General features: G+C 36.1%; 3 protein-coding genes across 4 annotated transcripts; 2 read left to right on the forward strand and 1 right to left on the reverse strand.

The window, feature by feature from the left end:
- Window positions 1–245: 245 nt before the first annotated feature.
- LOC120266964 lies at window positions 246–4,274 on the forward strand. 2 transcript variants are annotated; one of them, XM_039274627.1, is made up of 6 exons: window positions 246–349; window positions 434–1,265; window positions 1,406–1,608; window positions 2,567–2,603; window positions 2,742–2,810; window positions 3,470–4,274. In XM_039274627.1, the coding sequence occupies exons 1-6, from the start codon at window positions 252–254 to the stop codon at window positions 3,947–3,949; spliced, it is 1,719 nt and encodes a 572-aa protein (XP_039130561.1). In that variant the 5' UTR covers window positions 246–251; the 3' UTR covers window positions 3,950–4,274. The 2 variants fall into 2 exon arrangements, with proteins under 2 accessions (XP_039130561.1, XP_039130562.1); XM_039274628.1 differs by having other exon boundaries at window positions 1,421–1,608.
- Window positions 4,275–5,391: 1,117 nt separating this feature from the next.
- LOC120267592 lies at window positions 5,392–6,015 on the reverse strand. The gene is made up of 2 exons (XM_039275269.1): window positions 5,667–6,015; window positions 5,392–5,560 (listed from the first exon to the last, which is right to left on the reverse strand). The coding sequence occupies exons 1-2, from the start codon at window positions 5,966–5,968 to the stop codon at window positions 5,503–5,505; spliced, it is 360 nt and encodes a 119-aa protein (XP_039131203.1). The 5' UTR covers window positions 5,969–6,015; the 3' UTR covers window positions 5,392–5,502.
- A 4,949-nt stretch (window positions 6,016–10,964) lies between these two features.
- Window positions 10,965–13,435, forward strand: LOC120267114 (BTB/POZ domain-containing protein At3g22104). Its single transcript, XM_039274817.1, is given in 4 exon segments — window positions 10,965–11,075; window positions 11,556–12,443; window positions 12,445–12,645; window positions 12,728–13,435. Coding segments are annotated over 4 exon segments (1,575 nt in total). The 5' UTR covers window positions 10,965–11,018; the 3' UTR covers window positions 13,157–13,435.
- Window positions 13,436–13,515: the final 80 nt, after the last annotated feature.

Raw genomic sequence — 13,515 nt, forward strand, 5'->3', positions numbered from 1 at the left:
AGGTAGATCCTGTTTGGTATACCTCATAAGACATCCAAATTGTTTTTAATAAACAGTAACCAAACAGGGTCATTTTGGTAATTTAACTTGTGTCCAAGAAGATCTCCTCCGTTCCTTTATCAGAGGTCCATCAACCTCAGCATCTCCCCTTCCCGTCCCCTCGTCGCTCTCGCGTCGCGAGGAGAGAGATTTTTTTTTTTTTCTTTTTTTTATTAGAAAGAAAAGGAATTTGATTGCCCAAAAATTTCCCGATGTCGAAGAAGAAGAACGCTGGATCGACGATGACCCTCAAGGATTTCCATGGCGGATCGATCCCCTCCGACCTCCCTCTGCCCTCGGCTCCCGGCGTGTACTTTTTTTCTCTTCTGGAAGTGCAGCTTTGATTTTCCCCTGTTACTCAAACCCTAATTTTTTTTTTCTCTTTGTTATGCAGCTCGGTGAGGCCTGCGGAGAGAAACGGTGGCTGGGGAGGAGCGGTGAGACCGGAGTACCACCGTCAGCGGCCGGGATCAGCCGGAGGCGTTGGGGCTGCGGCGGTGGCACGCGGGATCGATGATCGCGGCCCGTTCATTTCCCATCCTTCCCACATCGGGCGCCACTTCGATGAGGACGAGCGCAAGCCCTTCGAGGCCAACGCTGTTCCTCGGCGCCCTGCTGCTGATGCCGTTTCCCTCCGATCCGAGCAAATCCGCCCTGTTTCCCACTTCCACCAAAGCGTCCCCGTTTCTCATCCTTCTCAGAACGCTATCGCTCCTCACATCCCCTCTTCTGGTTCGGCTATGAATGCTTGGGGTTTGAAGAAGGAGACGGGCGTGGATCAAACGGTTGGAATCCACTCGACTGCTGCGGTCGCTGCGTCTAGATTCGCGCAGGCGAGTGCGATCGAGAAGATCTCTTCTGGCCGGTGGCAGTCAAAGCCGCCTGATGTGGAGGTCATTCAAGTCCAGGAAACTGACGCTCTCGAACGGAGATTCGGAGAGAGTGTTCGAGTAGCTGATGTTGGGGAGAAGGACAAGGAGAAGGAGAAGGAGAAGGAGATGAATACTATGGTAGAATTTGGGGCTAGAGAGCATGAGAAAGCCAGATCTTTAGCATTCGCAGAGATCTCAGGTCCCAACAGTGGTGGAAGTCGGCCGAGATCTAACGAGGGAAGATTCGGTGTGCCACAGGGCCTTCAGGAGGTGCCTGAGCGTCCAAAGCTGAAGCTCCTACCGAGAACGAAGCCAATGGAACCCTCCGAGGCTCGAGTTCTGGAAGACAAGCAGGTATTAGTTTATCCCTGACCATGAAAAACATGATCTTGATGAGATCTTGATTTGCAATGAATCTTTCGCTATTAATTTGGTTATGTTGCTGCAAATCTTGTGGATTTCTTGTTTTGCAATGCTGAATTATGTGAATTTAGTTTGCCAAGGTGCAGAGCTATCAGCCAGCAGTGGAAGCTGGACATACTGCAAATGCTTATGGAATCCATGGAAGCATGAATCAGCCCAAACCAGGCTCCGCAGGGTCTGATGGGGGGAGCCAGCCAGTTGAACGACCAAGATTGAATCTGAAGCCACGATCACAACCTCTTGAGCAGTCAGCTGAAAGCATTGAATGGGACAGGTTAGAAATTTAGCCATATTTATGTTTGCAATCAATTTGCAATTATTGTCCCTTTCTATTATTATTGAACTCTCAGCCCTGTAACTGGGATCTGATCTCTTTGTTGTCTATTTTCTGGATTTCGTGCTTTGGTTGAAACGGAAGCATGGATGACTTGTTTTTGGAGTTTTTTTATTATTATTATGACCCCGATAGGAATGACTATTTGATGGGATCATTCCCTTAACTTATTCTGGGTTTTACAAGTCGGTAGCTGCTTATTTGAAGCCTTCATTTTCCCAACTTGATTTCTGCTTAGAAGCCATAGTCACCAATTTATTTTTTTATGAGTATCTAATAAACAAAATATGACCTGCCTTTAGGTGGTTTTTGCCCCAGATAGGACTTCTTGATGACCCATCAACATTATCTGTATTATGATCTCTATACAAGCTTTTGGACTGAACTAAAAAAGTTATCCAGGATCCATGCTTGTGAAAACTGTATTTGACAGCAACCATGGAATGGTGGAGGATGGCTCATGTGTTTTAAATAGATTTTCATACTTGAAGTTGGTTTAAAAACAGCTGTGAGTTTTACATGCTTATTCCTACATCATTAGAAAGTCATTTAAAGTATTGCATTTGGATTTATGCAAGAAACATGGATATATGGTGACATACACTGTTTTATGTGAAATTTGGCACCTCTGAATCTGATAACTTTTCCTCAGTGATACACATCTCATTGTTCTGCAATTTCTCTTCATGTACTGTGAGTTGAAGTTTGTTGACCTAAAATATTGCTTCTACATGATCCTTTTAGCTTGTTCAATAATTAAATCTGGATTCCTGTTTGTGCGTGCTGAATTTTTTGCTAGCCTTTTGTGTCATGTTTATTTATTCAAATTCACTATAAGCATTTGCCAATTGTTTCCTAGGTTTTTGTACGCTTGACCATTCTGCTTTTGTTGCTACAGGAAATCTGTATTTGGTGGTGCTCGCCCACGAGAACTTGTAATTGTCTCCTCTACTCCACATTTTCCAAGCAAGGATTGTCTTTTCTGAATCACTGATATGCACAATATCCATTTTGTCCTTCTCACCAGCCTACTTTTTGTTGTTGGACGATATTGATGTAGGTTCTTGTTGCAGGTTCTAAAGGAACGAGGAATAGATACTGTGGCTGTAGACAATCAGGATCTGCTTCCAGTTAGCAATAGGTGCAAGTTACTTTAATGTTCTCTCTTATGGCATGTCTACCCTGTTTTTATTCAAGAGAAGAGGCTAGCAATGGTTATCAACTTGGAGTATATAGAAAATTCTGTGAAAATTATATAGAGGCTCTAACATTATTGAGATGATAGAATTGGTGGTCCCAATTAATATTAATTCACTATTGGTTTACTGTATGGCAAGCCAGCATGTCCTGCTGGCTATGCAAATCTGGCATTGTTTGAATAAATGCTGTATGATAAATTTCTTGTCACACGTTAAGTGTAAGGACATCTGCGGTTAAATGAGATTCTTTAGGCAATGGGCTGCCTGCTGATTCATGCTACTGTCCTCATTAAGTCCAATGGAAATTTTGTTACAATGTCCCAATAAGAACATCTTCAAGTATTCTTTATTATTAACTCATCTTAAAAAAATATATATAGTTGTTACCCCTCATTTTACAAGTGATTTCATGACCTGTAGATAGTGTCGCTAGTTTTTTTGCCAAATTGCACTGCTGTATTGCGTGTGAAGCATTTTTTTTTTTTTTTTAAAGGTGGATAAATCATGAAAACCATGTGCTATTTTTGTGTTACACTTCTCGGTTTCATGTCTTTTGTTGAGAGGTCCCCTGAATGAAGTTGTCCTACTATTTTTTTGAAGGCCCTAAGCAAGACTCTCCAAAGTCTGGATTAAAGCTGGAATCTGCCACCCCGACTTCACGTGTAGCTGAGAAGGCTGATACTCTCCACCATGATGCTAGGAGTGGAAAATCACTCGAAAGGAAAGATTATCGTGCCAACATTGATAAAGCTGAAGTGCATAGGAATTCTTTGAAGAACGACAACTGGAGGAACACCAAGGAGACTGAGAAACCACGGGAACAACCTCGCCAGGAGCCTGAAACTTGGCGCAAGCCTGTTGAGGAGCCAAAACCTGAAGTCCCTGGGCAGCGATTTGGAAAGGTAGCCTCTGCATTGGAGCTAGCTCAAGCATTTTCAAGATCTGTTTCTGATGCCAAACTTGATAACCGCATTGGCAATCAGAGAAGCCAGCCTGGGAGGACTCAGGTGCCATTTTCCAGGCTGACAGATGCCCGGGAATTCTATTCAGGGCAGGCAAAAAGGCAAATCAATGGCTATTGAACATTCACAATAGCAGTATTGGTTGATGAATTGCTCTTCTTGCAGAAGAATTTGCTTTCATCACTTTGATGGTTCACCTCTAACCTCTTATTAGTGTTGTCTTCTGTTTCTGTTGTCCTTGAAAAATTCTACTGCCAGCTCAGTTGGAATGTCTTCAAAAGGCAGAGATTATGGAGCTCATGTTTACATGAAAGAAATAACTGTTATTCTTTAAGTTCCTCAAATTCTCAAATTGTGGTTGTTGACTTGTTGTGGCGGTGGTAGTAAACCCTTAAATATTTAGTTTCTCAGTTTTGGTTTTCCAAATAAATTGGTTATTAGCTTAGAATTTGAGAGAAAAAATATTGAAGTCATGCATAGCATAGAGGCTTGTATACAATCAATGATTTTGCATTAAACCAATGACAGGTGTCTGTATTATATAATGTTCTATATTCATCTTTTTTGAAGTTAACGTTTGCTTGTTATTTAGCTTGTTCAATGAAACAGACCAGTTCTTGAGAATTCTGGATTAACAACTGTTTTGGGAGACTTGCAAGTAATGCCCTCGTCTGTAGAGATGACTTTGTGGTGTGACTGCTCAAGTCTTTGTTATTCATGAGTACTTTTTATGTTGTCACAGAGATTGCAACCAATGGTTTTAATTGACTATGTTTTCTATCTCTTGATTTTTTTTTTATTTTTTTTTTTTCCAGGTTAGTCATTAAGTGCATCTCACTGAGTTCAAGTCCACAAGGCAATGTCAATTTTGTTTTTGTCTTTTAATTCATGCTTCCGTGAGAAACTGAATCAGTCTGATTTTTAAGTTATTGTATTGGATTCAATGCACTTGCAAGTTGGAACAAACAGTAGTCAACATCTATCATGATCATCATCAACAGTCACTCTCTTGGTTAGCCCAATTCTCAGGGTATTACAAGTGGCAAGTGTTTTATTGTGCCTAGTATGAATTTGGATGACTTTATATATAAACATGAATTCTTTTAAATTTATTTAGCTCTTCGCCATCAAATCCCCCAAAAATCCAGTCTACGTGCTATGAATAAAGATGTCAACACCTCCCTTCTTTTCTTAATTGTTTTCTTGTTCATTTTAATCTTTTAAATAAAATAAATTTATTTTAATTTTAAAAATATGACCAAGATAAATTATAAAATAATTTAAAAAAACACTTCTTAACATTAAATTATAATTATACCACTTGAGTTATCCATTAATAATACACGCTTGATTACATCAAACATTTCAAGTTTATTTAAAAAAAAAAAACTACAATGACATACATAGATAGATATATAAATAAGAAATATTGACTCAATAGAAACAGAAATAACTAAATATCAGTGCCCAAATAAAATAATAATAATATTATTATATTATATTATTGGACATATAATAAAAAGAGAGAGACTGAGAGAGGAGGTGAAAACATGTACAAATAATCCAAAACCAGGATAATCTATCTGTTTTCATCACCATCATCATCATCATCTTCATCTTCAATTCAGTATTTCAAGTAGAACATTCACACAATCTGAAGAAGAAGGGAAGCATCAGAAGAGAAAGGCTGTTGGAGTGAACGCTGGCATCATTGGAGGAACACTATACTGCCTGAAAATTTTCAAAACCATTAATCCAAATTAAACGAATTAATTGATTTTTTGGGGGTTAAATGGACAAAATCATATAAGTAAAAATAAGTATTTCATATCATTACCCAAAATCGCTCCTCTCTCGGCGGGAGGAAGCCCTAGCCGTCGATCTCATCCCTGATCGCTTCGTCTTCTCACTGCCTTTCCTCGCCGCAGCAGCCATCTTCACGGCGACGCCATCCTCAGCGATCGATCCAAGAGATGGTCTCCACGACGATGATCCGGAGGCGTTGCTGCTCCTCCTCCACCGCTTCTCCGGCGATCCACACCCCATCGGGTTGATCGGCACCGTCACCGGCTCCTCCGGTGCGTCCTTCACTGCCGCCGCCATCCGGCCGCCGCACGACACCAGCTCTAGAATCCTCATCTCTGAGTATTTCCGACCTTCGCCACCGCCGATGTACGGAGAGATCGAGCCCTGGCCTGCCCTTTATATAGCCGCGCCAACGAACTATTAAATGACCATATTGCCCCCATTGTGATCGGAGTCTTTGAGGGTATTTTTGATATTTCATAAAAATATGATTTTGTTTTTACGTGCCGGTGATTTCAACGTCGATAATTTCAGTAAAATTAACTAGGTTTTGATGTCCGAGACAAAGGTGACCGTTCGATTGTGATCGGACGGTCAAGCCTCGTTCTCGGTTGCTGCTACGCAATGTAGCTAGAGACAACGACTGTATTGTGAGTTGAGGGAACGTGAGGGTGATTTGGTCACGATGAACGGCTCTGATAGTTTTGTCTTCCACGTGAACGATCAAGATCGCATCTAATAACTACAAATTCTCTGAAGTTGAGAGATATAGATGGGAGAATGAATTAAGATCACAATCAATAAAAAATTTAATTAATTAATTAATGCAAAAAAAGGAAGATTAATAATGAAGGAAATAAATCATTAAAGATTAATTCCTTGTATTAATGCCACTTTAAGAACATTATTAATCATCTTTTTTAGCTCACTATTTTCACCTTTGATTAAATTTGTTGGTCTACATATACATACATATATATATTATAAAATTTTAAGTTTGTGTAATTTAGTGTTTGTTTTTTTGCTCTTGTTATAATGATAGATACAAACAATCAAAGATGAATGAATGGTTGTCACTATTTTATGTTATTTTAATGGCTTTCTAATCCTAATTGATATATAAAAGTTCATATAGAGAAGACTTCCTCATGACTTGCTTACACGCTAAAAGTATAATTAAATAATGAGATTATGATCTAATTAAATAATGAGTTTAGTTAATTGCCGAGCATGCAGGGAATCCATAGCTAAGGATGAAAAAAGTCAATGAGGGTTTATCAATGGTTTAATTATTTCAACTCACTTTCAATACATATATATAATTGATTGGTAGTTGTTAATTAATTTCCTCTTGTCTATTTGTGAGAGAGATTTCTTCTAACCAAACATTGATTTAGATTATTAATCTTGAGTAATGAAAACAATGTAAAACTATGGAAAAAAATATATAAAAATATAATAATATATATATATACAATGAACATGAAAAGTGACACTAATATTATTGTTTCATTTTCTCTCTCTTCTTGTATTACTTTTGCTCACTGTTCTCCTCATCACTAGTGAGGATTCCAGTATGTTATTTACTTTCAGTCTTTTATTATTCGTTGTTTTCTCTCTGTTGTACTCATTTGTTCTCTTCTTTTTAATAAATTGGTGGTTTATCTATTTTATTAAAAAAAAAAAAAAGGTGACACTAAAGATTAATGGCATATATATATATATTGATTCTTTTTAAACTTGTTACTTTCTAAGGCACCTTAATAACTAATAAGCAGCCCATGTGCTCTAAAACCCAAGATAAAGATAACAAAGATCATTAAACTCAAACTTCATTAAAGTAATCAAAACTTAGTTATAGAAACATAAAATTAATTAAAAGGATAATTAGTGGTGTATTAAATCAAATGATAGCCATAGTATAACTAGAGAGTTCTTTCAATTTGCAGAGTCTAAAAGAACATTTCAAGCAAGTGGAGCCCAAAACATTGATATATTAATTGTTGTGAGCTATTATATTAGAAATGAAACATATGGTTCACTTATTTTGCTTTAGCTTTCAAATTAAGGTGGTGACTCAGATGATGTCTTTAAGTTCACATATTTGGGTTACAAAAATCTAGTAAGTGGACTCAATTATACAAGATGTATGATGTATCTATATATGCCAACTCATACGGATGAATGGCTTGTATCGGTTATGTATTTATTTTGTTTTGTCACTCTCATGTTGTTTTCTAATTAAATAAATGGGGCTATATGTATTATAATTTGTACATTTTATAATTTTTGTATATATAACTATCTCATTTTAATAGTTGTGATAGATAGGTAGTGGGAAACCAACTTTGTCTCTTATTTTAATTAAATCAGATCATCCAATAAAACTTTAGATTCATATATATATACTGTGATAGTAATGGACACTTGAAAAATGAGTTTAATATGAAGGCACAAATATTATCATCATGGCCTTAAACAAGTGTAAAAAATCATGATAGAAGTTTTGAGTTTCTTAGAAGAGTATCTTTATTATTATTTTTATTTATTAATATATTAACATAAGGTGCTTTATTAATAATATATAAGAGAACTTCCATTTCTTGTGGAGATGATTAGTCCACCAATACTTTGCTCAATTATTTAAAGTAATATACTGTTTTGGTCATTGATCTCATTTCTCAATTGCTTTTCCTTTCTTTTCATTATTTTTAATGTTTTTTTTTTTTACTTTTTTGTGTAACCAATAGGAAATGGTTGAGTTGCTAATCTTGAGAGGCAGCATAGCTTTACATAGTTGGCATGAGAATAATATTTTATAGTTATCTCTTTTGTACAAGTTGAATCATGAGGCAAAGGGATGTTCACTTTGTCACCCTAAAGTTTGGAAAGATAAAAAGTAGTATGATTAGGTTTACATAGTGAAAAAAGATTATGAAGAGTATGTTAATTAATATATTAATGTTTAACTTAACCTGATAATTATTTAATAAATGAGCTAATTAACAACCCTCTAATGCAACCTTGTTTCGTTAAGATGACACAGTTTTATTATTCTTTTTTTATAATTATTCCTAGATTTATACTTCTGTGTTTATTTTGTATTTAAAATAATAATAATAATAATAATGTGAACTTGATTCTTGGGCTTGAATTATTTCCAATGAGGTATATAATTCATCCATCACTTCAGATTTGAATATAATTCTTTTGCTTTTGTGAAATTATGCATGGTTTGACGTAACCGATATCGCATGTCTGGTATTATTTGTTTTTATATTATTTTATTTGATGATGACATAATTTATGTTTTGTTGGTAATTATGTATAACTTGACACATCAACAACCAAATAATAATATATATATATATTAATAATCTAATAAATAATGCTTAACATTGTTTGCAAACTAATCTGAATTTGGTATTCTAGTCCGATGTTGTTGATTTTAAAATGATTTATTTTTTATAACAAGAAAATAATTTTAATGTTGCCCATGATTAATAACACATTTATCATGTGGGGGTTTGCGTGACTAAGTTTAAATGAAAAAGTTAAAGTTAAATTAGAGGGCTCCATCAGTGCAACAAAGCGCACATTTGGAGTTCTTAAAATTTAGGGAGAGGAGAGTAATCCTAATCCACCTACACCTCCACAGGACAGGGCAAGGGGTTTAGCTGATCCATTATTAGTACTTATCTTTTGGGATAGAGACAATGTTTATTTTTGTCCCATGATGCTCATGTGTTTTTTCTTTTGGAGTCGAGTTTATCCACTTTCATTGAGATTGTATCGTTATCCTCAATGTTATATTCCTAGATTTTCTTTATGCTCGTTCCTTTTTAATCTAAATGATTTATTCCTTTTTTCCAAAAATTAAAAATAAATCCAACAAATTTGGTATGCTTTTCAAAACAAAACATCCTCGTTTTCAATGACCCCAATGAATATAATTATACCAACTTATGCTTAATTAATTGAAAATTTTTGATGTTCTTATGGTGTTAATCATGTTAAATGAACTATTAAAATCAAGAATTTATTTTCCCTTAACAAGATTAGCACTGTTAATAAATTTAAGATGAACAAGCACAGTAGGCCCAGCCCAGCCTAAAAGTGACTCATGGTTAGTGGGCTGATTGGGGCCCATAACACAACTTGGACCACTGGTTCAGGTTCCAGTGAACACAAGTACACACCACAGCCAAGTGCAAGCTTTTCATGGAGTAGAATATATAATTTTACCAGTTTGAGAATAATCTATATATATATATATATCTGAATTCTAGGTAGAAAGGATAATGTATCATTAAGTCCTCATAAGAATTGAGCTTAGTGGCCACTTCCTTCAATTTATCCATCAAGCTACCTTTAATTAATATATTTAAGTTTATAGTGGTACCATCCATGTAGAAGATGCTATAACAGCACCAAAAAAAACAAAACAAAAACAAAAAACAAAAAACCCACTAAGAAGTCATTAATGGTATGCTTAATTTATTAGGCAGAAGATGTTAAAAGAACATAATCCATGAAGATCTTTGAGATCATTTGTTCTGCATAGCAAGTTCAACTAAGAATTTATTATAATAATTGGTTGTGGAGTGTGACTCATTAAAAGTAATCTGATATGTTGAAGAAACCATTATGTTTGACAAATCAAGTCTTCTTGAGTATTTTTATTCATGCAAAAAAATGATAATAAAGATGACCTAAAAAGAAGATGGGAGTCATGGTGATAAAAATGGTCCCCATTCTTACAGTCCCTACCATGAAAAAGCTGAAAGGAAAGCAATGCACCAAAGCTCATCACAAATACCTTAATATATTTTATATATATATAGTTCAGAGAGAGAGAGAGAGGTTGTGGAATACTCTGAAACTCACAAGGAAATGGTTTATGGTTGAATGGTAGATTCTTGTTTTGTTTAATTGGAATGCAGGGGAGAGACTGAGTATGCCAAGGGTTCACATGGGAGAGGCAATGCACTTTAAGTAAGAAAGATGTTTTGTTTGGTTGGTATTCTCTGTTTGTTTAATGTTTGTTGAAGAGCTGGACTTGCACAGTGTTTGTGGGAAAAGCACTAGCCAAGACAGAGATAGTGAGATACAAGGTGAAGGAAAAGCTTTGAGATTGAGTGCAGAGTAACAGAGTGTGGTGTATAAACATAGCAAAGCATATGGCATAAGAAATGTGACTATGTTTTATCTTTGCTTTCCCTTCCATTGACCAAAACAAGAGAGAGGTTTTGTTTTCATGTGTGTTCTGTTGGCCACCTTCTGAGAGAATATATGACTTTGTGGCTTGCTTTAATCTTGTGAGTCTCATTTCTCATCATTGTTTTTCCTTCTTCTCTTTGGAGTTGTTGGCTTGGTGTCAGTGATGGCTTCTGCTATTGGGATAGATGTTAATGGAGAAGAGAGCTTCTTTGTAGATAAGGTAAGGAACTCATCTTGCTGTTAATTTGTTTGAAGAGTTTAAATTATTATTATTTTTTTTAATTTTAATTTTAATTTTTCTGTTGGCATATCAAATCCATATCATCTCTCAAATGGGAGGTTGGATGTAGTTATGGGGACATGTTTGAATTTGGTTGTTCCTTTTTCTCTTTCTTCTCATTGATGACCTTCTCATGAGAGAATGCCAGCCTCATAGTGACTGTTGTTAATGCCTTCCTTTCCACTTCTGTGGGAATAATGCTTTGTATCTCTCTCTTGTTTCCTCATTTCGTTGTCTCCATTCAATTACTATAACTACAGGTCACCTTCTTTGCTTCTTCCCTGCTGTAAATAATATAACTTTGATAATTTGCCATCTTGCATTCATTGCTCGCTGTTTCTTCATCTTGTGATATTTCAAAAGTTAAAAATCTATCTGATATTTCTTTGAATTCAATTACTTGTGTTTATTTCTTTGCAGCAAGTTCTTTCACTGTTTTCAGGGAGGTTGAGGAAGTTATTACAAAAACCATCAGAATCAGGAGCCATAGAGACAGTGAATCTTATACTCCATGGCTTTCCAGGAGGTGCAGAAGCATTTGAGCTCATAACGAGGTTCTGTTACAACAATGGCAACTTTCAGATAAATCCCACAAACACTTGCATTCTCCACTTTGTTGCTGATTTCATGGAGATGACTAATTTGATGAAACTGACTGAAAAATCTCTAGACTGCATCCTTTACTGGTCATGGTCTGATGTTTTAACTGCATTGAAACAATGCCAAGATTGCTTTGAGGCAGCCAATTCCTCAGGGGTGCTTGATAAGATCTTAGATTCTCTAGTTGGAAGGATTATGTCAGCCAGTGAGACTAGTCCTTCAGGTTTCTCTCCTGAGAGCTCTGCTCTTCGCTTCTCATGCGATACGAGAAGCACAATTAGTACGAAAAACGGCTGCAACCTTGCATGGTGGTTTGAAGATCTTTCAGTTCTGAATTTTGATACAATTAACAAGGCTATCAGTTGCATGGTTTCAAAGAAGTTAGAGCATGCATCAATAAGCAGATTTCTTTTTTACTACCTCAAGCACCGATACCTCAATGCAACATCTGATGAGAAGAGACAAGCCACTGAAATTGTTGTTGATTTACTGCATTCTCTTGATAACAAGTGTGTTTCTTGCAAAGGTTTGTTTGGAATTCTGCCAGTCTCTTCATCACTGAATGTCAGTAAATTATGCAGAAATAGATTGGAGAGCATGATTGGCAGTCAGATTGATCATGCAACATTGGATAATCTGCTTGTTCCAGCTCCTTATGGGATGATGAACAACAGTCTTTATGATGTTAATCTGATCTCGAGGTTCTTGAAAGTATTTTCTGAATAACAGTGAATCAATATCGGTTTCCCGATTGAAAAGGCTCGGAAGCCTGATGGATTCATACATTGCAGAAATTGCTCCAGATCCCAGTTTGAAACCTTTAAAATTTGCTGCAATCACCACTGCTTTGCCAGATGCAGCAAGAGATTCTTATGATGCTGTTTATCAAGCCATTGACATGTATCTTCAGGTATATTTTACATTTATAATTAATCTGTGAATTTAATTGTGTTTTTACTTACTATTGTTTATCCTCCATTAAAATTGTTCAGGTTCATCCTCAGTTATCAGAGGAAGAGAAGGTGAAGATCTGTTGTGGTATAAATTTTGAGAAGTTATCATCAGAATCATGCAAGCACTTGACTCAGAGCTTAAAATTTCCATCAAGAACAGCAATTCAAGCTCTCATCTTCCAAAATTCAAAGCTGAAAAGCCTGCTACAAAACACCACAAACAACAACCTGAAAAAGTTCAGCAGACACAGTGCTGACAATGAGCAGCATGTCAATCTTCATGCAAACAGACTGGATCTCTCAATGGAAAATGAGAAGCTAAAATCTCATCTTCAAGGTATGCAATGCAGAGTAATGGAGCTGGAGAAAGTTTGCAGAAAAATGCAGACACAACTGACACAAGTCAAGAAAACCAAATTATCCAGTTCTTCAACTGCAGGAAGATCACTCCCAAGACTTTGTTCATGAATTTTTCTCCAAATTAATCCACATATAATGTTGTACAGCAACTGGAAATGTGTGTATTTGTGTGAGAATTAAAGTTGAATGTAAAAAAGGGGAAAAAGAAAAGAAAAGATGGTGATCATCCTGACATTAATTAGTTAAATGTATTACTTGGAATGAAGGAGAAGATCTCAGAGGACACTGAAGCATGTGGTAGCTAAATGTCTCCTAAATATAATAAAGAGGTAAAAGACTTGGTCAGAGAGCAGTTGACTTGTTGATTAAACTAAAACTATGTCCTTTAAACTTGGATTCTCTAATTCTTTGATAGGAAGCACATGGCTGTCAGTTCTAATTAATCTTGTCTTTAAATACTCTTAAAA

The sequence above is a fragment of the Dioscorea cayenensis genome, chromosome 8, assembly GCF_009730915.1.
Source record: "Dioscorea cayenensis subsp. rotundata cultivar TDr96_F1 chromosome 8, TDr96_F1_v2_PseudoChromosome.rev07_lg8_w22 25.fasta, whole genome shotgun sequence".
Taxonomy (NCBI): domain Eukaryota; kingdom Viridiplantae; phylum Streptophyta; class Magnoliopsida; order Dioscoreales; family Dioscoreaceae; genus Dioscorea; species Dioscorea cayenensis.

Bases quoted from the DNA above. Each gene is read 5' to 3' on its own strand.
- LOC120266964 (XM_039274627.1), top strand. From the start codon at position 252: ATGTCGAAGAAGAAGAACGCTGGATCGACGATGACCCTCAAGGATTTC. The intron at 1,609-2,566 runs GTTAGAAATTTA...TTGTTGCTACAG, and splicing joins GAAAGCATTGAATGGGACAG to GAAATCTGTATTTGGTGGTG. The intron at 2,811-3,469 runs TGCAAGTTACTT...TTTTTTGAAGGC, and splicing joins TGCTTCCAGTTAGCAATAGG to CCTAAGCAAGACTCTCCAAA.
- LOC120267592 (XM_039275269.1), bottom strand. From the start codon at position 5,968: ATGAGGATTCTAGAGCTGGTGTCGTGCGGCGGCCGGATGGCGGCGGCA. The intron at 5,561-5,666 runs GTAATGATATGA...GAAAATTTTCAG, and splicing joins CGAGAGAGGAGCGATTTTGG to GCAGTATAGTGTTCCTCCAA.